The sequence below is a fragment of the Lutra lutra genome, chromosome 9 (genome assembly GCF_902655055.1).
Source record: "Lutra lutra chromosome 9, mLutLut1.2, whole genome shotgun sequence".
Lineage (NCBI taxonomy): Eukaryota > Metazoa > Chordata > Mammalia > Carnivora > Mustelidae > Lutra > Lutra lutra.
In genome coordinates this window covers 135,597,402-135,623,466 of record NC_062286.1, presented here as the reverse complement: position 1 = coordinate 135,623,466, position 26,065 = coordinate 135,597,402, and the positions used below count along the sequence as shown (strand labels likewise).

At 46.1% G+C, this 26,065-nt stretch overlaps 1 protein-coding gene across 4 annotated transcripts in view; it reads right to left on the bottom strand.

Moving 5' to 3' along the window:
• The window catches only part of TSHZ2 (teashirt zinc finger homeobox 2), a 439,172-nt gene that overhangs the window by 26,878 nt on the left and 386,229 nt on the right, over positions 1-26,065 (bottom strand). Inside the window, exon 3 of one of the 4 annotated variants that reach the window (XM_047743786.1) lies at positions 22,721-22,893. The exons of 2 other annotated variants lie outside the window; for them this stretch is intronic. Coding sequence is in view for 1 of the 2 variants with exons in the window: in XM_047743790.1 (XP_047599746.1) it covers positions 22,892-22,893 (2 nt within the window). In the remaining variant the exon portion in view is untranslated. Of the gene's footprint in view, positions 1-22,720; positions 22,894-26,065 lie in introns of those variants that run through there. One more of the 4 variants, XM_047743790.1, reaches the window with a different exon arrangement.

The following is a 26,065-nucleotide window of genomic DNA, read 5'->3' as shown; positions in this document are numbered from 1 at the left end:
TAGGCACTTTTTTATCGTTATATTTACTGTAACTGTTGTTTAAAGCATAAATAAGTGGAAGGAAAGAGCACCAAATATGAATAATGAAAATAAATTTATCTTATTTATGTGTTTATGCAAGCATCTGACAATTATTCTCCGCAGCGGTTTGCATCCAGAGTTGGGAGCTGCTACACTCACAGATTCGGTGCAGCTCTTCGTTCAGATCCAAGGGAGCAAGGGACAGTGATTTAAAAAAGGAGACGAGCCAGCCGTTGGGCTGGGGGCGGGGTCAAGTTGCAAAATAAAACCTTTAACTGAAAGATGATCCAGCTGGTTGGCCGTAGCAATGAGTACAGACTCTCGTGGGAGAGTTCCGGCTGTGGAACGAGACCACCCTGGGAGTTTGGCAAGAGGAGCACCAAAGGTGATGGGGCTGGTGGGCCCTTTGACAGAGCCTAGAAGCTTCCCCTGTTGGGATGTCCGTAGAGGACAGTTTCACTGCGTCTGGGCAGTGAAGGCGGCTGCCGGTGGTAGCTGTGGATGGATGGGAAAATCACAAGCCGGTCCCTGAAATGCTGACAGGGCTCCCTGATTAACTCCTGCCAAGCTGACTTCCTTAGAGGGCCCTTCCGGTCATGTCAACCTCTCTCAACTGGTTCCTGGTGATTCCCAGTGGAATGTGGCAATACTAATGCCGAGGGACTCACCCTGGGGTTTTCCGGCTTGTTCCCGACATGCCACGCACTACACAGAACTGTAGTTAGTAAGAGGGACAGCCAGCAGTAGCTCGGTCTTTGGTACCCAGAGAACTTTCTGGAGGAGGTGAGGTAGAACCCATTGTGGAGGGACAACATTGCCTAGCAGCCATTTCTGTTCCTTGAGAGTGTCTGGAACATTCCAGATTGTTCTACAGAGAAACACAACTACTTCAGAGTTAGAAGTAGAAAAGAAGTTTTTCTGGACACGTGGGCCTTTAGTAAACCATGGCTTGCCAGAGGCTGGGGCTTGGAGTTGGAAGAGGAGTTTTGTTTAAACTTAGGGTGACCTCCTAGTTTGCCTAGACCTGTGCCGTACTGGGAAAGCCCTCAGTCCCAGGCAAACTGGGGTGGTTGGTTGCCTTATTTAAACTCTAAAGGTTCTCCGGGATGCTTTTCCTCATTCCAGTGCTTCCTTGGTCCCCACACTGCTGGTGTTGCTGCTTTTCCGAATGGCTATGAAAACCAATGTGAAGGTCAAGTTTGCAGACTGCAGAGGCAGGCAAAACAGTGGCAACCCTCTCTTAAATGTGATGGTGACCGTCGGTTCCTCCATTCCCTCTGTCAAGTTCCTGAGTGCTCTCCACGAGTTTCAGTGGGCACGAGCCACTGTTGCTGGAGAGCCTCAAACTCGGTATGGGTACTTTCAACTCCTTATCTCCACTCCTCAGACCTACCCTAGCAGCTTTGTATTACCTAGCCCATTTTACAGATGGGACAACTGTGGCTTAGAAGGAGTTCAGTGATTTGTTCAAGTTCTCCTGGCCAGTAAGTGGCAGAGCTACTAGATCGGATGGCAAAGCCCAGTCCTTGTGTCACATACGTTCCTACCCGTTAACTTGTTTTCAGCCTTAGAACGATGACCGATGCCCAATGCCCAAGCACTTCGGAGACAAATGAGAATCTGGAAGCTCAGAGAAGTTAGGTAGTTTAACCAAGGCCACACAGCACTAGTGAAAGGAATAATCCAGTTCTAAATCTACTTGCACTTTGAAGACTTCCAAATCTGTATTCCTCCCTGGAGTAGAAAATGAAGACCTGAGTTTTTAAATTTACTTGGCTCTTTAGGATTGGCAAAGATGCTGTCTGAACTGTACTATTTCATATTTGAATATTTAAATATATATAATATATAAATATATTTAAATATATTTCCATATTAATCCATATTAATCACATACTATACTATATAATATATAATATATGATATTTATATATTTAAATATTTAAATATATTTAAATATATAAATATGTATTAAATATATATTAAAATGGTACTTCCCATGTTTTCTAAATATTTAAAAGATCCTTCTTAAACATCATGACAGAAACATTAAGCTCACTCACCAGATTTAATAATGGCTTAAAAAAAATTCATGGCACTTCAAATAATTCATCACTCCTATCTGGTTGGGGGAGATGAAAGGGTGGCCACTTGCGTGCAGGAAAAACTACTGTCAAGAAAATGTGGCAAATGCTTCCGGTAAAGGTGCCCATTTGGAATTAAACAGTGATGAATGTTTAGGAAGCCATCTCGATGCAAACTGTAATGTTTGCAAATGGTCGTGTCTCAGGATGGCATCGCCTACTCCGTGTTCTCCCCAGAACCCGGGACGTGCTGTTAAAAAGGCCTCCCGTTCCTGCACGTGGACTGAAGTTTTAGCTGAAGCGGGATGAGAAATTACTGTAAATTGGGTTTTACTTCCAAAATGGTTTCATAACCATCACCCACGGAGCTCCGGTCCACACAATGCACAGCTTAATTTCACCGTCAACCTCGGCCGGCTTAAAAACAGATATCGAAACAGGGGAATACATATTTGACAACGCTGTTAAGGCAACTTTGCTAACGATTTTTGAACAACCTCCAACCGAGGCCTAAATGCCGACAATATCCATAAACAACTCTATACCGCCCAATTAGGGAGACAGAGACACAGCGTCCTGTCAGGAGATTTGCATGGCTAAGAGTCTGAGATCAGAGAGCCGTGAGGGATGGCTTGGAGTGATGGGGGCGCGCAGACGGATGACTATCATTACGATATTACGGGGACTCACACCTTCCCAATTACTGGCAGGATTCATTAATTACCACTGCATTTCCCTAATAGAATCCGCACGCTGGCTTATCAGCGCCTTCCCTCTGTCTACCTAAACCCCCACTCAGCAGTCGGTCACCTATGAAAAATTAGACAGTGCAGCTTCGAGTGGCCTATTTAAAGGAGAAAGAAAAATGAACGTGGGAAGAGGAGGGAGAAAGTGCAGCCCCGAAGAAGTCGAAAGTAACAGACACAGCATTCTCTCCACACGGGGTTGTTTGTTCCTTCCTGAAGCTGCCACGGAGGGAGATTGGCGGCCGCTGCAGGGAGATACACTGTGGTGAGTATGGGAACATAACTGTTGCCTTCCCGCACACACACACACACACACACACACACTCATCCATTCGCTGCCTAAAATCTTCTAATGACTTTCCATCCTATATAAAAATATTATCTAAACTCCTGCCCATGTCTCTAGCCTTGTCTTCTCTTCTTCCGTTCCAACTAAGGCCCACTTATGCAGGCTTTCTCTTTGCTCCTCTACTACATCAAATACATATCTGCCTCAGGGCCTTTGCACTTGTGTGACCTTTTCTTCTTGAACGTGGTTTGAGTGGGACAAATTCAGCTCGTAGCTTGTTTTTGTACAGCTCTTGTGCTAAAAGAAGTGTTTACATTTTAAAGGATTAAAAGTGCCAAGAAAGACAGGAAGGAAGGAAGAAAAGAAGGAAGGAAAAGAAGAGAAGAGAAAAGAAAAGAAGGGCAAGAGAGGGAAAGGGGAAGGGAGGAAGGGGAGAAAGAGGATTGGGAAGAGGGGAAGGTGAAGGAGGGGGGAAAGTTCTGCTGACACCTGGATTAAAACAACATCCTCCCAGATCTTTTCAGAGCTGCCTCATTTTTTACCATTCTCCGCCCGGAAAAGTTATCCCCAAACACTCACTCTAGGGCGGCCACCTGTCACCTTCTAAACTCCTTTACTTCATTTCTGTCATCGCACTCATCCCCAGTGAATGCTGATTCACCAGTTGCCTTATCCTCAACTCTGGCTGCACATTAGAACCACCGAGGGGGCGATTCAAAATACTGATGCCCAGGCCTGACTCCCAGAAAATTTATTTCCATCAGTCAGGACTGGAACCCAGCCACTGTTATACATATATTTTCCAAGCTTCCCCCATGATTCTGTTCATAGCCAAGCTGGAGAACCCCTGGCCATTGCCTGTCTCTCCCCACTGGAATGTTGGCTCCACGGGATCAAGAATGTAGTCTGTCTTGCCCACTGCTGTGGTCCTGGCACTGAGCACAGTGCCTGAGACAGAGAGGCTGCTGACTCAATGTTCGATGGATGAATTAAAGAATATTTATCATCTATACGTACAAAGAATTAAGGACGACAGCAATGTGACAATGACGTAGGATCTCCCAAGCTGAAGTTATGCATCAAAGATGGGTGACAATTCCAGGAACCCTGTGCGGTTGCAGGAGACTCAGCCCCCATTAAGGATAATGGAATGTGAGCCTCCCGGCCTGTCATCTTGTTACTATCAACAGCATTATCGGTTATCAACTGCTTTTACAATTATGCACAATGATTCTCCCTGCACAAAGATTCAGCAACCACCGAACTCGCTTCCTCTTTTAAATTAAATATACTGAAAAGAGCAGAGATTTCAATCCTTCATCTGTTCACAGATGAAAAAACATTTCCAAATCGTCAGCAATCACATTTTTTTTTTTTTATTCTAAGGACGGCCAACTGTTCCCAGTGATTTCGATTACATTTCCTACCTATTATTTCATGTAATGGCATCCCTTAAATTTTAAATTAGCTTTGAAGAATAAAAATAATTGAATTCCTGCTGTTTTGTGTACATAGAGGGTGACAGGAGCTAATGTGATAATTTAAACTGTAAATGAGTCTTCACTTTGTGTTCATTAATTACAGCTAATTACTGAATTACAAACCTTCTTGGTTAGGCACTGTTATGTATTCATGTAGCATGTTGAATCTCCAGCTGGTATAAAACTGTTTTATAGACTTACAAGCTGACACACCAAAGCTACCACTGAAACAATTCAGTTTGAAAACAAGGGGGGTCGGAACACGTAACTGCAAATGCTTCTTGGAATTAAAAGAACAGACACAGTGCTTCCAACTCATATCTTTGGGGATAGAGGATCTTGCACGTATAATTAGAACAATTCATGCCACAGGAAAGAAAAAGAGCGCTAGGCTGTTCTCCACTCTGGGTGAAAATCTATACTTTAGCATGTAATTTGTGAGACTCAAGTGTTCTGCCCTTATCTCCTTGTTCCCTAGAAACTAAGCATCATAATTATTTATTAACTGATCCTGCTTTTAATAATAGAAGCATCAAGAATGCCAGAAATCCTGCCCATTTTTCATGACCAGAAATGGCTGGAAAGAAGACTCAAACAGACAGGTCAAGGACTAGGTCAAAGCGAATTCTTTCTTATTAGGTTAAAAACAACATTTTTTTTTTTTTTTATACAGCGAGCAAAGCAGTTTGGGTTATTAAACATTAGTATCGTCTGCATAATTTCTGCCTCCAGATGGAAGACTGTGATGTCTGGTTTACTGAGATTTTCCTTAAAAGACTTAGTTGGAGAAACAAATGGACGGTAATCGCTGTGGCCCATACAACTGTGTCTCAAGAAGAAATACGCAAGGCCAGTCGGTATGTTCTTGAACCTCATAACACGTCTTTCGTTCATTCATTTGCTAATTTTACACAGTATTTATTGGATGAGGAACAAAATGGAAGGTTTTGCGAAGTACCAAAAGATCAGGGGTTTTATACGTGCCACAGGTAACTGTTGTCCCCTCTGGGTAAGGACTCTGATTTGCCTTTGGGGAACCACGTCTCCGTGATTCTTAGGCTGGATGCTTGGGCGGTGCTCACCCCACTTCCAAGATACAGGGTGAGTCGGATTCCAATCCGTCAATCCCTGTGCTCTGTTCGCCTGGTCATGGTGACTGGTCCAGGGATGGGCACGTGACCCAAGTCAGTCCGGTGAAAAGTTTTTGCTGGAACTTCTTTCTTTGGAGAGGCTCAGCTAGGGCTTCCTCAAGCTGGGGTGCTTTGTGAGCCACCACATGGCGGAGAACATGCCTGGACATTACGCGTATGCCGCTGCTCAGGCAGCAAGATCCGAGGAGTGGAAAGGGCCAGATTGCCAATGGCACCATGTAAGCATGAGATCCAGCTTTGCTTGAATCTGGTGACCTCCTTGACCTTCACAGGAGCCAGCAAATTGCTCTCTGCTTAAGCTGGTTTCAGTGGATTTTCTCTCCTGCAGAATCTCTAGTCCTGAGTTAGCAGGCATGATTATAAACTAAGATACCGACGGTTGCATGTCACATCAGATCATTCTGTAGGTGCCCAGAGAAGGGGAGGGATCTTTTCCAGTTTGGGAAAACACAGGACTCTTTCTAGCGGAGGTGGTGGGTCAACAGGGCTTGGAAGTAATGGAAGGCTTTACATGGGAAGAACCAAGGAGACAGGGATCAAGAAGATGGCACTCCAAGGGAAGCCTGGGCTTGTAGCAGGATCCTACAGAGTTTCTGGGCCAAGAATGCAGGAGAAGGAGGGAAATTCCAATTGAAATAAACCCCCGGGGCCAGACTCTTGGCATTTTTGTCATGCGTGGTGTTTGTTATGTGCCGTGTTTGTTAAAATCCCAGGTGTCCCGCGTAGATGCATAGATAGACCACTGGGTAGAGTGGGCCCCACCCCGGGTAGTTTTGGAGATTCTGGCTGGGTTTCGTGAATTCTGCCTTCACGATGACTAGGTGGTTTTGTAGAGGTGAAGAAAGAGAAGGCCCATTACCGACCACGATTTCCCATGGATGGGGATTCCACAGGGCCGGGGGTCCCAAAGACTGGCCCACAGTGAGGTTTTCATGCTCACACCTTGGGGCTCTACAAAATGGCAGCCACGATCATGGAGTGGTTTCGTTTTGCCAGACACAGTGTTACATGTTTCAACAACAGCAGCAATACAAACAGCTATAGCGGACCGTAATTGAGCACGTCCTATCTTTCTGACACCGCACTGCGCTTAATGATGAAAATAGTACGTCACCATCGCTGTTATTATTGAAAACAAAAATTAGTGGAGAACTTGCTACATGCTAGGTATTGTGCTGAGCGCTTCTCTTGCATTGTCTCCATACGATTTTCACAGCGGACCTGGGAGGTAGAGAGTATTCTCACACCCATCATACAGACGGGAAAACCGAGTCTCAGAGAAGTAAAGGGACTCGCCTGAAGTCACACAATCAGCAGGCAGGGGAGCTGGGCCTAGAATTGAGGAAAATCTGATTCTCAAATCAACTCTCTTTGCTACCATGCTGTGTGAATGCCTTTCCTTATTTCGGTTTTTCATATGCATCAGTTTTAAACGTGTGTTTGACGTTCTTGCTGACCTATACGCTCATCACGCTGGAAAAAAAGAAACGGGTAAGAAGAGGGCCATAGCATCGGTGCTCCACATCACCCCCTTGTCCTGGTTTTAGCGAGCTCTACAATGCTCCCTTACCTTTAAGGAAGGTCCGACTCATCTGCATTTCCCGGCATTTTGCTGTAGAACCATGCACGGTGCCCGACACCCCGTAAGCACTCAGAAATCGCTGATCATGCTGACTTGCACTCAATTAAAATAGTTTCCTATCTAAGTGTTTCAAAGAGCCAATACGGTTTCTAAACCAAACGGGAAATCCCTGAAGAAAAAGAGCCGATTCCTGATTTAGAAAGTTTCCTGTCTTTTTGGTGGTTTGGGGATATCCTATATCCCAGGCTGTTTTTATTTTCTCTCTCTCTCTCTCTCTCTTTTTTTTTTTTTTTTTTTTTTGGTTTTGTTCTTTTACAATCAGGGGCATTGGAGAAATACTATGTGAAGAGAAAACACACATTCTCCTTTTCCACTTGGGGGAATTTGGTAGTGGCTTTAGGCAGACCAGTTTGAACAAACATACCCAAGAAGCTGAGGCAGCCTCGGTGTACCCTCCGGCAGCTGGGTCTCCCGCTCTGCCTGCTGTCAGCTCAGCCAAACCACTGCGAGCAACGGGAGCCCTGGGTGTCAGGCAGATGGTCACGGCATTGTGAGTGGATCCTGAGAAACCTCAGAAATGCCCAGAAAGTCCAACTGCAGTGAGTGGAGCCTAATGGCTTCTGTTCGCTTTGTGGCTCTCCAGACTTCCTCAGTTCTCTTCGTGTCTGTGTGTTTGTCGTAGCTGGGAGCCGGCCCTGACCTTAATAACCATGTGGAAATCGAGTCAAATCTCTCTTCAGGGGCAGCTCAAGTGTCTTGCTTGACTACATCTGGCTTCTATGAAACCCATCTTCCTTGTTGGTCTTCGGAACCTTATTCCCAGGACCACACAGCTTAGCACTCGCTGTAATTTTGTCTCGCAGTGCTGGTAAGCTACTTCTCACGATGGCTGATCTTGATATGGTGATCCTTATTGTACTGTTCACACATGGAGGGTGGAGACAATGGCTTTGGGGTTCCACTGGCTTGGGTTCAAGCCTGGATCTGCTTGAGCCACGTTGTCTTTTGCAAACTTAATTCCATCTTCCGTAAAATGTGAATGATGATAGCACCTCAGGGTCCCTGTGACAACTGTATGTGACAGTGTATCTGAAATATCTAGTGGTGGTGGTTGGTGCTCGGATGGTCATGTTTGTTGTGGTGGTGATAATGGTGATGATGACAGCATCTAATTCTGTTTATAAGCCCCTTGCGCCCAGAATGTTTTTTTGTTTTTTAAAATATTTTATTTCTTTGACAGGTAGAGATCACAAGTAGGCAGACAGACAGGCAGAGAGAGGTGGGGAAGCAGGCTCCCAGCTGAGCAGAGAGCCCGATACAGGGCTCCATCCCAGGACCCTGAGATCATGACCTGAGCCGAAGGCAGAGGCTCAACCCACTGAGCCACCCAGGTGCCCCACACCCAGAATGTTTTTGGCCAACAATATTTACTTAGTCCACATTTGGTGATTAATGAATGCTCATTTGGAATGGAAACCTAGTCTCCAACCCCTCACTGATTGCTGGGAATGGAGGGCCTGGGGGAAGCAGGGAGAAGAGGGGTGGCAGTGCATCCTTGCCATGGGGATGGTCCTTGGGACAGATATGACTCTCACCTGCTCAATATCCACCCCTCTTCTTTCCTGCTGATAAAATACTGGCTTTGTTTTCTGTGGCGATGTGCCCAACCAAATACTCATGTCATAGGACCTTGCAGCTAGGGATGGCAAAATTACACAGTTTGACTGTGGAAGCTGAAGTGGAATTCTGCTGGGTTTCTGGGGAAGATGTTCCCCTTGATAAGAGGGGACAAAGGTGGCCAGTACACAGTTATCTCACTCCTTCTCCTATCTTGAAGGGGCCATTGTGTCTAGAGGCAGCTGCCATCTTGCCACAGGGAGGCAATGATCGAGAGACTCACAAGAGACACCTTCTAACATCACTAACCCATTGGCCCAATGCCACAGAGGTCTCCTCTTGGGTGTCGTGATGGTGAGAGAAGCAAATCACGATTTATTTAAGTCGCTCTACGTAGTCTCTTATTTGCAGCCTAAAGCATTCCTAACTTATAACCTTCCTTTTTTTTCTTTTTTTCTTTTTTTTTTTTTTTTGTGGACAGGAAAGGGAGTCCTGGAAGCCCAACTGAGAAAACAGATTCTCCCATTAGGCATGAACAACATGCAGAAATAGTAGCCATCGACTTCCCCTAATAATGCAGCAACAGCACACAAACCCATGGGCAGGACAGCTAATAATAATACCAGATGTGCATTCAGTGTTTATTCTGGGTCAGATGGGGCACACTTATAGGCACACAGTAGGCATTAGGGGAAAACGTTAAACTAGGGCATGAAAGCGTAAATGACGAATCGCACTCTCTCGCTGCAGATCCAACATATGGCTCATCGTCTTCCTCCTCCCACCATGGACTTGTCTCACGTATTTCCTTTCCTTTCTCTGAGGGGTTCGCGAGGTTCTCGTAAATATCAAACGAGCTACTAGATTCGAAGAGCTTAAAACACTACCCGTCACAGAACAGGTGCTCATTATGTGTGCTGGATCATTACTACTGCTCTGTGCCAGGCACCGTGTGAAGTGCTTTTCTTGCCTTATCTTGGTGAGATTAACACAAGGACAAGCAGCTGAGTGGTTGTTGTCAAATCCATTCGTGTTCTGGATGTCAGTTACCTCCATCTGTCAAATGCGGATTAAGGCTAAACCACTCTTCCCTAAACTTCTTGCTGTCATGCACGACTTTCCTGATTCCTGCCTGTATTCTATTTGTTCTAGGCTGTATTCTCTCCGTCGCAAGCACCTGTATTTGCTCTTCTGTTTGTGTTAACCTAATATGTTTCTTTAATTTGAGTCACTTTTTTTCCTCTTTAGCGTTATCTTAAGTAATGGCATCCATCCAATGATAGATATCTGTCAGCGCTACTCAACTACGGGTGTTCTTGACTCCCAGAGAACATTTGGAAATGTCTGGAGACACGTAGTTGTCCCACGGGGGTAGCGATGGAGCTGACAGCTAGTAGTTAAAAGCCACAGATACTGCTAAACATCCTGCAAGGCACAGGACAGTCCCCATGACCAAGAATGATTCCGTTCATGAAGTCCACGGTGCTGAACTTGAGAAACGCTGAAACACACACATACACGCATGTGTGCGTGCACACATACACACTGGTGAATATGCTTTAGAACAAATATATAACCATCCAAAAAAAAAAAAAAAAAGGAGCTTATCCAAGTATCCTCTGAATCACTCTGTCTCTGTTCAAGAGCAAGTTTACCAAACGTTGGGAATCCCCTCAGAAGCTGATTTCTTAGAGTCCCTTCCTCCTCTAAAACTCAGTGAAGTCAACTTAGAGTCAGCTGGTTCTTTCTCTTCTTACTCAAGATGACGAAAGGCATTTCTTCAGAAACAGAATATCATCTTTGGGAAGAAAAAAATTCTCATGTCCAAGCGGTTATAAATGTGGGTGGTTGACACATAGAAATAGCTTGACTTTTCAGAGACCAAAAACCAAAAGACCCTGAGATACAACCATCTACCTGGAGCAATGTGACCCCCACGGTCGGACCATCCAGAGCACAAGCTAATTAAGGCCCCTCCCATTTCCTGGTAGAGTACTGATTCTTTCCATTTTCTCTACCTTGACCTACAACGCGTGTTATTCATGCATGCCACGTTCCCATGAGCCGAGCCAGGGTAATACTTACAATTTCCCTTCTGTCTGTCTCTAATATTCAAAAAATTCCAGGGTCATGCCAGTGAGTTCCTTGACCACCCTTAGCCTTCAATAATGATTGGGAATGAATTATTTTCAGTTGATGGCAATTGATTCAGAGTCCCAAGACCACATTTTTGCCCTGCTTGTCCAGGGCAATCTTCAACCAGGAGTTTCCTGGCGTGGAGCCACTTGTACGTCGAGGTGAGAGGTTGTAAAGAAAAAAGACTGGAGTCAGAGACGTGGTGTAGAAAACATGGCGCCATGTTTTCTGCACTGAGCTATAATAAAACAACACATGGTGCCTTTCTGGCACTTTAGGGACATGGTTCAGACTTCATCCTTAGCACAATCATGAGAGATTGTTAGAGAAGGAGTTGCCCTCCCTGTGAGCCAATGAGAAGGCTGAGTTTGGGGAAGGCCCCCAAAGCAAGTTCTAGAACTCCATTTCCTCAGTTCCTGATTTGCTGACTTTCCACATGACCCTGGGCAACTTAACAGACGCTCCTTCTCTGTATGATGCCTCCTGATTCCTGGAACTGGTGTTTAGGGAATGATCCAGACCAAGTCACTTAAAGGCTGATTTATTAGTTGGTGCAGCTTATACAAGGCCTTACTCAGCAGAATTCATACCCTTTTGGTAATTTGGGTAATGAAGGGATTTCTGGAAGGCCACATGATCTCAGACCCACATACCCTCTTCTGTGCAGTGTCCCTTACAACCATCTTTTCCTTGTTGAAGTCCTTAGCTTAGGTGAGTTTTGCTTAATTGGACACCAATGTCGGGTCAGGCGTCTCGGCCTCGCATGGCTGTTTTAATTTCCCTGGAATGTCTGGGAGTCACAATGAAGCTGGGATTTGCTGGGGAAGACCATGGAGAGGTAGAGACATGTGGGGAAGACCATGGAGAGGTAGAGACACGTTGGGAAGACTGTGTCGAAGATGTTCCTGGGAGGTGCCCTCCCCTGAAACTGATAGAGCTCGTCAGTGCGGATGTTTAAAATAAGCAGCTCTCCTTCGGACTTTGCGATCTGTAGTCTCTATCTCGGCGTGGGAGATCTGAGTCACTGTTAACCCCCGAGCTTCACCGGCAACACACTGTCAGCTTGTGGTTTTCTCTAAACCTGCAGAGAGGAAAGCTGGAGGGAATCCCTTCTCTTGTACACCTGCTGACATGAGCTAAAGGTGACTCGCTCACTTTCTCCTACAGATTTTGGTATTTCAGTACCGAGGGGTGGGCGGTGGGGGTGGGGATCTGGCACGCAACCCAGAAGGGTAGAGAAAACTGAAATCACACCTCACGTCTCTCCACAAAGGTTTGATTCTCTTTATGAGTATGATCCGCCAATCCGTAATCAAGGGTTAATTTCACAGCTCACTGCTTCATCTAGCATAATATCCATTCAGACTAATTAAATCTGTCTAATAATGTGAGTGTCTTTGTCTTTGTTCTTCCCCTTCTTTGTTTTACACCCTTCACATCTCATCTCCAGAACCACACGCCATCACACTCTACTTGACAAGCAGAATCCATCCCTAAAATTAAAACATTCCTGACCTATCTGCAATGACAAGGCAGGCGAGCTGCACGGCGCTCCGGCCCATGAAGGGAGCTGACACATTTGTTTTTAATTTCAAAAGAGTAGAAAGTGAAGATCTGACCCCGTCAATCAAGCCCCGTGACAAGTTTAATCATTGGTGCCCCACAAAAATCACGGCTAAATAGGAATGCAAATACTGTATCACAGGGCTCTTATAAATGCTAATCAAGGAGAAGTAATCAACTGACAATTTCACTGATCTCTTTTCTCAAGAAGTCACTCAATGCTCTGTCTCTGGGCCACAAAGAGAAGAGAACAGGACAAAAGGGATGGATGAGGTTCCCCCCAACCTCCCTTTTATTTTTCCTTCCAGGACATTTCTTTTTAAAGAGAGAATTCGTTCTTTTGATCCATTGTTGAACTTTAAAGCAAAGAACTTACGCAGTTATATGTCAAGTGTACTTTATTCTAAGCACCCAGACTGGGCAGGAAACGCACCGAAACTTCCGCTAAAATAAAAATCATCATTTGTCTTTGTCATTAATCTGTTCTCAAATTCTCTTATATCTTAAAAGTGACTGACCTTCACCGTGAGAGGGGAAGAAAAAAAAAAGTTTTATAAGTAGTCGAAAATCTGAAAATTATGATCATGGTAATTCAAAAAAAAAAAAAAAGAGAGAGAGAGAGAGAAGAAAAATTCCTTTTAAAAACTTAATCCAGGGTTGATGAAGTATTTATAATCACCAGGAAGTTCTGAGCCAAGTGTCTCTCCCCTCAGCATGGAGGCTTGACTATGCTTAGGGAAAGAAGTCAGAAATTGGAGAGATATTTTTCATCTACCCTATTACACAGGACCTGAGAGAGCTTTGTGTGTTACAAAGCTTAGAACCTGAGGGCTTTTTTTTTCTTTTTCTCCTTGTCACTGTTTCATTTTTTTAAACCAAAAGGTCTTAAAGAAATCCAATTATTGATGACTTTGTACTGTAAACACTGATTTCATGGGATCAAAACAGGCAAAGAAAAAAGCCAGCACTAAGTTACTTCAAGTGTGTCCTACAATGTTGATCTAGTCCTATAAAAATAGGTATTGGCAAGATTAGTTCTTGTAGTGCTAACCACCCCAAGTTCCAAAGGTTTTGGGAGGTTTCCCTCATCTTAAGGACAGAAAAGTGAGAATGTTTGGCTTCTGGGGGCCCTTTTGCATGTTTCCTGTGAAAGGTGGATGGGCCAAATCCAGCCCCACTGTCTGTTCTTATATGGCCCTGGAGCGAAGAATAGTTTTTGCATTCTTAAAAGGTGACCGGAAAAAAAAAAAAAAAAGGATTTCTTGATATAAAAATTACATGAAATTCACATTTCGGCACCCATAAATAAAGTTTTATTGGAAAGTGACCACGCCTATTTTTGGACGGGTCTTCTATGGCTGTGTTTATGCCGCCCTGCCGGAGCTGAACAGGGGGCAACAGGGTTGTCTGACCCACAAAATCCAATATTTACTGGATACCCTTTACAGAAAAAGTTTCCTGATCCCTGTTTTATATCAGCATGGAACATTTGCTAGTTCTTCACTGTACCTCAATTTCCCCAGCCCTAGAAATTCCTTTTTCCCAAAAACCTGATGGAGGTATAAATAACAAAGAAAACTGTATCTATTTCAAGTATACAGCATGATGATTTGATGTACATATACCCTGTGGGACGGTCACCTACATAATTCAGTTAATTAACACAACCATTATCTTGCATAGTTACCTTTTTTGTGTGTGTATGAGAATGCTTAAGATCAATTCTTTTAGCAAATTTTAACTCTACAACGCAGTATTATTAACTACGGTCCCTGTGCTGGACATTAGATCCCCAGGATGGACTCATCCTATAAATGAAGGCTTATACCCTTTAAAAAAAAAAAAAAAGAAAAAAGATTTATTTATTTGAGAGAGAGAAAGACAGAGTGAGTGAACCAAGAAGGCGCACAGAGGGAGAAAGAGAGAGAATCTCAAGCGGACTCCCACTGAGCGCAGAGCCTGATGCAGGGCTCGATCTCACAACCCTGAGATCATGACCAGAGCAGAAATCAACAATCAGACACTCAACTGATTGAGCCACCTAAGTGCCCTTGCAGGTGTGTCCCCTTTGACTAGCATCTTCCCATTTTCCTCATCCTTCAGCCCCTGGAAACGGCTATTCTACTCTGTTTCTGTGGGATTAACTTTTAAAAAAAGTTTCTGCATAAAAATGAGACGACACAGTATTTCTCTTTCTCTGGTTTATTTCACTCATCAGGTTCATCCATGTAGTCACAAATGGCAAGAGTTCCTCCTTTCTCATAGCTGAATAATGTTCCCCTGTAATGAACATTGGAAATAAATGAGCACCAGTGATGATGCCCTCTGTGTCTCAGATGTCAGTGTTCAGTTTACTGGGAAAGGATGGATTCCTTGCAGTGAAATGAGCACCTCGCCAATGTGTACCAGACCTTGGACCTTCTCTGGCTTTCAGCCACCGCTTCCGTGGCCTCAGGGTCTGGGGACAGGCAGTGTCTCCCCTTGTGGGGTCAATCACGGAGCCTCGGGTGCTGCTGGCTGCTCCTCTCCCCGGTAACATTGATTCAAATTAAGATCCAATTCATTTTGGAATAACAACGCTACTCTAAAAATAGAACATTGACGATAACAAAAAAGGGAACGCGATTGTATATTTCTATTTTGGTGCATAGTCCCTGAGACCCAGAGCGGCAGAAGGGATAAGGCATGCATACGCTAGGAAATAAAGAGGTTGGTCAGTTTGTTGCCTCAATAATACCACGGCAGGAAATCACGAGAGATAATACTTCTTTTCGCCAGACATGTTCAGGCACTCAATATATCTGCACACATATATGCATCTACCCCTCCCTCATATTGAAATGACAGTTATACACAACGTTCTCCTGATATTTACAAGGCAGTTTTGTTATTCTTATTTTGTAGCTAAATTGATTTTCTTTGGGTTGGGGCAGTGGCTCTCAAGTGGGGGTGACTTGCCCCTTTACACAGGAAGGAAGAGGAGGAGTCCTAGGGTACAAGGAGGGCACAGGGGCCATTTGGCAATGTCCTGAGACATTTTTGGTTGTCTTGACTCTCAGAGGGCACAGATCTCCTGGCAGGTAAGGGACAGAAGCCAGGGACACTGCCAAACACCCTGCACATACTCTGCAGGGCACCCTCCACAACTGAATTATTTGGCCCCAAATATCAATACATTTGAGGTTTAGAAACTCTCAGTTAAGGGGCCCCTGGGTGGCTCAGTGGGTTAAAGCCTCTGCTTTAGGCTCAGGTCATGAGCCCAGGGTCCTGGGATCGAGCCCCACTTCGGGCTCTCTGCTCAGCGGGGAGCCTGCTTTCCTTCCTCTCTCTCTGTCTGCTTCTCTGCCTACTTGTGATCTCTGTCTGTCAAATAAATTAAAAAAAAAAGAATTAAAATAAAAAGAAACTCTCAGTTAAGGAAACAAAATAGCACAAGGTCATCGAATTTGGAACTAGGGAAACCTAGATTTAAAACAAAGTTTCTCAACCTTGGCACTATTGACCTTTGAATCGGATAATTATTTGTTGTGGGGTAGGGGGCTGTCCCGGGCACCTTAGGGTCTAGTAGCATCCCAGACCTCTACCCACTAGAGTGACAACCAAAAATGTCTCCAGACAATTTCAAATGTCTTTTGTACGCCAAGGTGCCATGGCTGAGAACCACTGGTTTAGAGTAGGAACTGGGTACTTGCTGGCTTGGTCATTTTGGATGAGTTATGGGCTATCTCTAAGCATCCGTTGCCTAACTGGTCAAGGGGAGGGTGTGCTGTGCAGGTTAAGTGTGGGGAATGAGATGGTATATGTGTGTTGAGATGGTATATATGTGGGCATCTCCAGAGCACACCGATATTGGGGGATTTTCTCAAACAAAGCGAATATTCTTCAACTAAAGAAAACGCTACAGGAAGGAACACATGCAGATGTTTTGGGTTTGTTATAAATTTCCCCAACTCTCCTCTAGATGCCTCACGGGCAGTCTGTCCCTCCCCTACGTGCTCCCACTTCAAGAATGCAGAATTTATTGAGGCCCTCCTCTGGGCCATGTGGGGACTCTTGCTTGCCCGGGGTATAGAGAAGGCAGTCTTCATCTTCACAGGTAAAGAAGCTGGGACTCCGAGAAAGTATAGAATTTGTGTGAAGTGTTGTAGCTCGAAAGTTCTGAGGCTGAGGTCTGAGCACACCGAGGTCCAAACACGTATTTTCATAAGCAGACAACCCAGGGTTTTGGGTTTCTCATCTGGCCATGTGCTTTTCTATGTGACCTTGGGTAAGTCACTGCACCTTTCTGAGACTTTGTTTTCCCATCTGTAAAATAGAGCTAAGGCTGCATTGAGAGGTTTAGTAGGCAATGGCCTTACAGGGGGCTGGCCCAAAGCAGGAGCTCTGATCACGGTTACTCACTCTATGTGTCCTTATTTGTACCTATGCTCTTAACACTGCGTCATGCTGCTCCCGGGGTCCTGACGGTAAATGGAAGGAGACAGTTTCTGAGATAAATACGAGTGCATTCAGGAGTGATTACAATAAATATATTTTACAAGTGAAACAATGCAGTTTTGTTCTCCCCTCCTCCCAGCATTGCTTCCCATCCGCTGTACTCTAGAACATGGCAAGGAAAAAGCCCAGCCTTTGGAAATTAGTCCTGTACAGCTGGTTAAGGAGGGATCTAACAGCGAGTGTGTATATCACCGTGGAAGTCAATTGATTCTAACTCCGAGGCAGCTTGGGGGCGGGGGGGTTGTATGAGTGGGTCTGTAGGGGGCAGTTCCCTTTTTTTTCCCCTTAAGATTTTATTTATTTGAGAGACACACAGAGAGAGTGAGCGAGTGCACTGAGCTGGGAGGAGAGGGAGAAACAGGCTCTCCAGGAGCAGGGAGCCTGACGGTGGGTTTGATTCCAGGACCCGGGGATCATGACCAGAGCGGAAGGTAGGCGCTTAACCGGCTGAGCCCCCCCAGGTGCCCCTGCAGGGGGCAATTGTGAAGAGTATTGATTTCCCTTCTTTTCGAGAAACTATCGAGATGGTACAGATTGCTGAGCATTTTTCCTTTTGTCTTATCCTTTTGTAACTGCCACTTCTTCCCTGTAAAACCACATGGATCTCTCTGGAAGGAGTCATCTTTGTTCTCTCCCCATACGGGGCTGAAACAGAGCATGAGACCACAGCCAGGATCTGTGATAGGTCTGTTCCATTCATTCCCCGCAAACCGTCCACTGGTAAGTTTGGGTCACTGAGTTCCGAGTGAGGCGACAGCATCCTCACACTTTGACCTTCCTTGGCCCACGGTCACCTGCTCTGTGGATGTGACTCCTGCGGTTGAGACAGCGGGTCTCGTCCCTGCCCCATCTCCATCTAGACCTAACTTAACACTTAGCAAGGGGGAGCTTGATCAGTCTTTGTGCAGTGATCTCGTGTGGGCCAGAGAATCAAAACATTGTGCACCGTTGCAGAGAAAGGGCCCTTCATTTAAACCGCAGTTTCCCAAACTGGTTTCCATGGAAACGTAGCTCGGTGGGATGCCAGCAGGTGTTATGTGAAGGGATGGCTGTACAGTCAAGTATGTTGGGGTGAACCTGCATTCAACAAGACTCTATTGCAGGACTTGGCCTGGTTTTTTGTCTGTCTGTCTGTCTGTCTCTCTCTCTCTCTCTCTTTCTCTTTCTTTCTTTCTTTTATGCTAACGGTAATACAAACTCCAAAAGCGGCATCTGCCGCACGTATTTGCAAAACTTATTGGACCCCATAAGTTTTTTTCCAGTAAGCATCTGGTGGGATTGGTGTTCCAAGGAATGCAATCTGCAGAACTTTTCTCTAACAGCCGACTTGCCCTGGAGCTCTTGAGGTCATTGCTGTTTTCCTCAGCCTGGAATGTTCCTTCCCAGCTCTCTGCACAGCTCACTCTCCCACCCTGCCCGCCTTCTCAGCAAGGACTTCTCCGACCTCTATTGCAAACCCGGAGTCTTCCCGCACTCCCCTCCTTTCTCTCCCTCCCTGCCAGCACAGACTTGTGATTGTTTCTGTGTGGCCCTAAACATCTATGTTTTACTTTCTGGACCCCTTCCCCCTCCAGGATGTGAGCCTCACCAGGGTAAGGTCTATGTCCATTTAACGCATTCTGCTACACAGAAGTGCCCGACACAGGTAGGCACTTAATAAGTCAATGCAAGTAGAACAAATGAATGAGTAAATTTACAAATCCCTGCTTTACACGGCGGCAGAGGCCCAGAAGGCAGGGGCGAATGGAAGATCACTGCATGATGGCATTGGCCATCAGGCGAAGCAGGGTGCATGATTTTGGACCCTCCAGTTAGGGCTGCTGTGGGGATTAAGTAAAGAATGATCACAGTGTCTCGTGCACCGTGGGAGCTCCTTGCATCACAGGGAGGATGACAATGACCCTTGGCACATACCTTATCGCTCATCCCCATGGCAACCCTGCAAAGTAGACCTTCCGTTTTGCAGAGGAAGAAACAAAGGTCCAAAGAGTTTAAGTGGCTTCCTTGGGGGTGTGGCAGTGAGTAAGGGCAGCCCAGATCTGTGCTCACGTCTACAGGAACCCAGAGCCCCACCCTCTCACCTACTGTGTGTCTGCATATGCGGGCACAAGTAGAACAAAACAGCCTGGTCCAGAAAAGCTCACGAAATCCCTGAGAGCATTGATTTTTTTTTTTTTTCCCTTTTTGGCTCCAAGATTAGCTACAACTTTCTGAAAACTGGCATTTTCTCACGTGTGGCGTTAGGTTTGCTGCACAAGATGGCTCATCCTTTTGGAGAAAGAAGGGAGCTGATGGCAGAGGGCTGGGAGAGAGACGGAGTCAACCCTGGACATTGTCATTCCAGCCTAGAGGAGTCAGGGTCGTCGCCCACTTGACGTTCCTCTTAGCCATCCTAACCTCGCTCACTCCCTTCCATGTGCTGTCTTCCTATTGGAGTCTTTGGGGACGGGGGTGGGTTGGGAGGGATGGGGAGGAGAAGACTTTGGGTTTGGGTTAATCTCCTTGAGAGCCCAGAGCCCCTTACTTTTGGCATCGACTACGGTCATTTGGGAGATCCACACGGGATCCTCAGGCAGTGGTGGGCTCGTCAGGAAGGCTGTTTCTGAAGCTGCTCAGAGAATCCAAGACCGTGGGTTCTGTGATGTATTTTATTGCCATCTGTAAAGCAATCCAGATCCGGGGCTCTTCCCTCACGTCAGAAGAAAGGGGACCGTGGGGGAGTATCAAGAGAGATGCTCCCCTACACCCACTTCAGAAGACAGACTCAGAACCGGTGACACACCCAAACCAGGCATTTCCACCCACTTCTGTCTCCGTGGTGCTGCTCCTTGGTATTATTCGGGCTCTGTTGAAGTCTCCTCTCCCTGGAGCGGCCCTTCCTTAGCATCCTAGCCAGGGGGCCACCCCCTCACGCATCTCCCCTGCCCCCAGCCTTACAGAGTATAATTGACATATAACTCACTTCGAGGGCATCAAACACTCATCAGTAACTGATATTATCTTGTTTATTCACTTGCTTATTTGTGCCTGTCACTAAAATGCGGCTGCGTGAGATCAGAAACCTGGTCCGTCTTGCTCCCTGCGTTATTCCCAGCGTCTGAGCAGTGCTGGGCGGAGGTGGCCAGGGCTCGAGAGCCTTTGCAAGCTGAGTGATTGATTGCCTTAGATATGTCCCAGAGCACTCTGCAGTGAGACTATCAGAGAAGGAGGGTTATTAGGGAGAATGCATGCACCGGTTCTGTTTTTTATTTTTCAGTAGGGACCGAGTAAGAAAAAAGGGGCAGCTGCAGCACAAGGGACTTCAGTTAGATGACAGGAATTTCCTGCCCTGCAGAGTTGGGGCATTAGAATGCACGACGGAGGGAATCTGTGCAAAACTCCTGTTAAGTAAAAAAAAAATTTTTTTTAATGTAGGGACTATCCTCAGGGATAGTTTTACGTGTAATGACCCCAAGACTCCCTTCTTCTGTACCATCTCTCTCTCTAGAGCTTTCTTGCCTCATGGGGGCACTTGCAATGGCCCCGCAGAGGAGGAGGGGAAGTGCTACTGCCATCTAGTGGGTGGAGGCCAGGGCTGCGACTCGACCCCCTTCAGCATAGGACAGCCCCCTACTCAGCAGGACAGATGGTTCCATGTGCTGTTTTCAAGGTCCCCCTGAACCCAGCTCCACTCAGGGTGATGTGAGAGCCAAAAATGAGTCAATAGATTATTTCTCTACATGACAAAAGGAAGCCCCATTATTACTGTTATTCACATTTATATGTTGATTGAGACCCACAAATATTTATGGGTCATTGGCTATGATAGACCGGGGCTGGCGAACTTTTTCTTAAAGCGGCAGGTAGTCAATATTTTGGAATTCCTCAGGCCCTACGATCTCTACACCAAGCACTAAACCGTTGTAGGGCAAAGGCAGCACAGTAATGAGCAGGCGTGGCTGTGTTCCAAGGAGCCTGACCTACACAAAAGGGCAGTGGGCAGGTTCTGGCCCCAGACGAGGATGCCGATCCCTGTTCTAGATGTTGAAGCCGTAGAGGTAAACAGAACCAATACCCAGTTCCCAAGGAGTGTATGGTCCGTAGGAAATCTCCAAGCAAAGGAAAGCTGACTACAGTACAAAGAAATTAGGCCAGAGAGCAGGTCTTCTGGACATCCGTATGTCCAGAGCCTCTGCGACTGTGGATGAAGCATGTTCCATATTTGGATCTCTGTTGCTGTGTTTACCACCACCATCATTCTGATGACCACTGAGACCTCCAACAAATGTCCCAAGTGTCGCTGGGATGGAGCCCCCAAGAGTTTTCACCCCCTCCTCTCCCTCTGATCCCGGTTGTGACTCCCAGTGACTGCGGTGTACTCAGACGGCCTTCTGCTCACCTGCCTTTCTCACAGGCTCCAGGGGTGTTCTCCTGCATCGCAAATCTGACTGTGTGGGCCCTGGTTTAAACCCTTCCCTGGCTCCCTTGCCTTCCTATAGCTGCTGGATTCACGATGATGTACACACACACACACACACACACACACACACACACACACACACACATACACTCAGCTTTTATTTCAAAATGTCAGTTTAACCAAAAAGGTGCAAACAATTAACAGTTAAGTTTCGTCTTTGTTCGCTTAATCCAGACTCTCCCTTGTGTCTCCTAATGCGGTAGTGCCCTAGTATGTGTGTTTGTGTGGTATGTACATGTCTACACCTGCACAAACACATACACGCATATGTATATATCATGCACACACACACGCACATATATTTTTTAGTGCTATGCATTTTCTTTTTGTTTATTATTGATATTACAGGGTTAAGATATGGTGGGGATTTTGGGGGGATTGTATAGGTGAGTATAGATAGGTATGTTGTTAGGATAATAAGAGTGTGTTCTTCAGGAGGCCTGTGTGGGTAGGAGGGGTGCATGGGGCGGGGGGAAAGGTAGAGAACAGAGGGAGGAGCAGAACGTGTGGCATCGGGCAGTAGGGCTGTGGGTGAGGGCACACTAGGGCACACCAGTGAGCGGCTGTGCCTGCTTTTCCAGAATCAACTATATTGATCGTTTTATCGTTGCATATTTTAATTTTCTCTCCCTCCGGCATTTCCCAAGCTGTGCATTGGACTAAAAAAATGAATCTTAGACAATCACCAACCTGGCATTTCGCTGATTTTTAATGTGTTTATTGTGTAAGTTATCAACAGAAGCCTTAAGGGCTTTTGGTAATGGGGTATGTTAAAGACAAAGGAAGAAGAGAGACAGGAAAGAGATTTTCTTCTCTAGGTGTTGTCTTCTTAATTTGCATAAATGACAATAGTGAACATCTCGATTCGCTGCCACCTTTGTAAAGCTTGTCGTTGGAAATCAGCCACCATATATAATAAAAACCTCCATTTATATGTGACAGGGCCTGTCCTCAGCACTTTACAGGCATGATCTCAATCAGTCCTCTAAAAACCCTTAAGAAGCTGTTCATGCTTATCTGACAAAAGCCGAGGCACAGAGAGGTGACATTTCTCGTCCCAGGTCACCCAGCTGGGAGGTGGCAGAATCAGGGCAAGGCACAGATCTCCCCTGACTTGGGCTCCTGGGTGACTTTATGGGAACAGCAGCTGTATCAGCAAGAGAGATCAAAAAGATCTACTTGCAAATCCGAGTTCATGGGGCCTGGTTTTGTCTACTGCTATTAGCCACTGAGCTTAGTCTGGCTTCTCTTTTAAATAAGATTTTTCCTGGAAAAAAAAAAAAAGAGCACCAGAACTCGGTAAAGAAGTTCAAACACCACAGAGGATAGACCTCCAACCCCAGGGCTCAGTTTCTGATCATTCCTGAACTATTTCTATATAAATAAACAGAAGTGCCTACACACCCACACCCCCCCACACACACAGAATTGCTTTTTAGAAGCAACTTTGTTGAGTATAATTTATATATTTTTAATGCAAAGACGAATACTATAGACCTAGATTTTTCCATTTTAAAGACTAAATCTTATGTTTGTTCTATATCGACACATGGGGATTTACTTCATTCTTTTTATTTTTTACTTTTAAGTTATTTTTTAAAGATTTTATTTATTTATTTATTTCAGAGAGAGAGAGAGAGAGAGAGAGACTGCACGAGTGGTCTCAGAGCCCTGAGATAATGACCTGAACGAAAACCAAGTCAGATGCTTAACCAACTGAGCCACCAGGGTGCCCCCGTTCGTTCTTTTTAAAGGCTATATCGAATCTCCTGATATGAAAGACTAAAAATGCTTCTACAATTCCAATGGGTGGAAAATACTCCATTTATATGTAATACTTGTCTTATATTAATTAATTTAATTTCCTATGTGCCATGTGAAATAGACACTTTAATAGACCCATTTCTCAGATGAGAGAACCGAGGTGTAGGGAAGGGAAGTGACTTGCCATAGGTCGCACAACTTGCAAGTGGGAGAGCTAAGATTCAAGCCTACTCGTCTGGCTTCAGGGTCTATGACCTTAACTGCTGCCCTATAGGTGAGGCAATATTCCTATGAATATATCTTTAGACACATGCTCAAATCCGTGTAAAAGGTGTATTTCCAGCTAGGAACTTGCAGGTTGAAGGGAATGAATGCTTAAGATTCTGTAGCGGACAAAAATTGTCGTGATGCTCTAAAGAGGTAAAACCATTTACGATGTCATGGCCCCTTCTCTGAAGGTGTTACGGCCTTTATTCATACATGGGAGAAGTGGAGCAGACTTCTCTCCTAACCAGGAGTGTGTCTCCCCTGTGGATAGCACAGAAACCACCTGAATTCATCTTGGGTGACTTCTAAGTGTCTTGATTTCATCACCCCCTGGAAGAACAAGCTCGTCCCCAACATCTCTCTTCTGTATCGTCCCGTGAAGGCACATTTGCCAGCTGCCTAGCAACACTACCAGCACACGCATCATTACTCATAAAGTGCTTGGTTCTGGCAAGACACCTGAACGTCTTATGCCCATCGAGTCATGCTAATTAGCTGATGGCATAAGTAGGTGGGGGAGGGAGAGCCTGATGGGGAGCGAGGAAGGCTGCTGGCAGTGGGGCTCTGTCCTGTCGGTGCTCATTTGGGATGAACAGAAACGTTGGCATGTGGAAGACCAGCTGAGCTCATCTCATTCCTCCTCCTGCCTCCAGGTGGCCCAGCGGACAGGTACGATGAACATCTCAGGCTCTGGTTTCGCACCAATAGATACACGGGTAGAATATAAGCAAGAAAAAGACATCCTCCATCTCAAGTGTTGCTTGATATTAGAGACCTAAACCATAGACTGGAGAACTTTGGCCTGAGGATATGTTTTTTTTTTTTTTTTCTGTTTTGTTTTATTGAGCTGCACAGGGGATTTGAAAAATCCAGAGTGGTTGCCAACAAGTCTTTAGGTTCTTGGCACAGAGCATTTAACGTGCACATGCACGAATGCAAGGATGTACGGCTATGTGAGTTTTATTAATATTTACTGAGCACCTACTATATGCCAGGCCTTGTGCTGAGGAGCCAAGTGGAGCATGAAACCAATGTGGGGCCCAGTTCTGGCCTTCAGGGGCTCCCCGCTAAGGAGAGGAGTCTCATTCAAGACAGTCGCCCAGAAGACTACTTAATTGCTTTTCCTCAAGTGGTAAGGGGGAAAAGCAGGGTGCGTGAAGACAGTCCAGCAGGGGATCTAAACACACGGGAGAGAAGGTGTGGGGAAGCGTTTCACGTACTCTAGGTATTATCCTTAATTTTGTATTTGAGAACAGCGCGTTCTCACGCTCATAAATCCTCACGATCGGAGGGAGCGGGGCTGGGCTTGAACCAAGGCCATCAGGACGTGGATCCTTCCCAGGGGCTTCTCTGCAGGAGGTTTTACAAGTGCTCAAGAAGAGTAAGAGCCTGAGGAGATCGTGGGGTGTTTATTTGGAGAAAGTGCTCTTACCTGCTCTGAGTGGGGGGAGGAGGGGTGGGATGGATGCGCTTCCAGTCCCTTCACCTGTCCTCACTGTCCTCCTGGTGTTTCCTGGGATTAGGAATTCTGGTCCCAGCGGTGGCTTCTGGGCAAACCCCAACTAAGCTGGGGCAGGGGTGGAAGAGGGGATCTGGGGGGTTGTCCTGGCTGACCTCAGGAGACAGAAAGCCCTGGTACCTGGGCCCCACACAGGGAGCTGAGACAGAGGGGGCTGAGGTCTGGGGCCCGCCCAGAGCAGAAGGTGTCTAACTGCTCATGTACTGTTGCAGGACGAAGCTGCTTGCTTGGACCAGCCTGACCTCTGAGAATCTATCCAGGGAAGGGCTGGGGAGTGTTTGTTGGGGGGCTTTGCAGGAGCGAGCTGTGGAGGGCGGTGCCGAGGCATGGTTGATGGGGTTGTCCCTCAGCCAGGGAACCCTGACACTTGGGAACAGAGTGGAGAGTCGCAGTTTGCCACCTGGGGGAGGGAGACAGCCGCCTGGATCAGGGAACTGCAGGAGAGAGAATCCAGCAAAGAGGAAACAGTTCAAAGCACCCAGGAAAACCCAGCAGCTGTGGACTGAATGTTTGTGACTCCCCCCAAAGTCTTCTGTTGAAATCCAACCCCCCATGTGCTGGTGTTAGGAGGTGGGCCTTTGGGAGCCCTCTTGAATGGGACTGGTGTCCTTATAAAAGGGACCCCGGAGAGCTCCCTGCCCTCTCCACCAGGTGAGCACCCAGCAGGAAGACGGGCATCCGTGAGCAGAACCGAACTGAGACAGGTGCCGGCAGCTGAAGTTGGGCTTCCAGCCTCCCGAACTGTGAGAAGTCAGTTTCTGCTGTTTACGACGCCCCTAGTCTCTGCTGTTCTGCTATAGCCGCCCGAACCGACCAAGACACCCAGAGAGAAAGTTAGGTTCTTCCCAGAGCGAGATGGACAAAGTCAGTGTACTTGATGCCCCAGAAC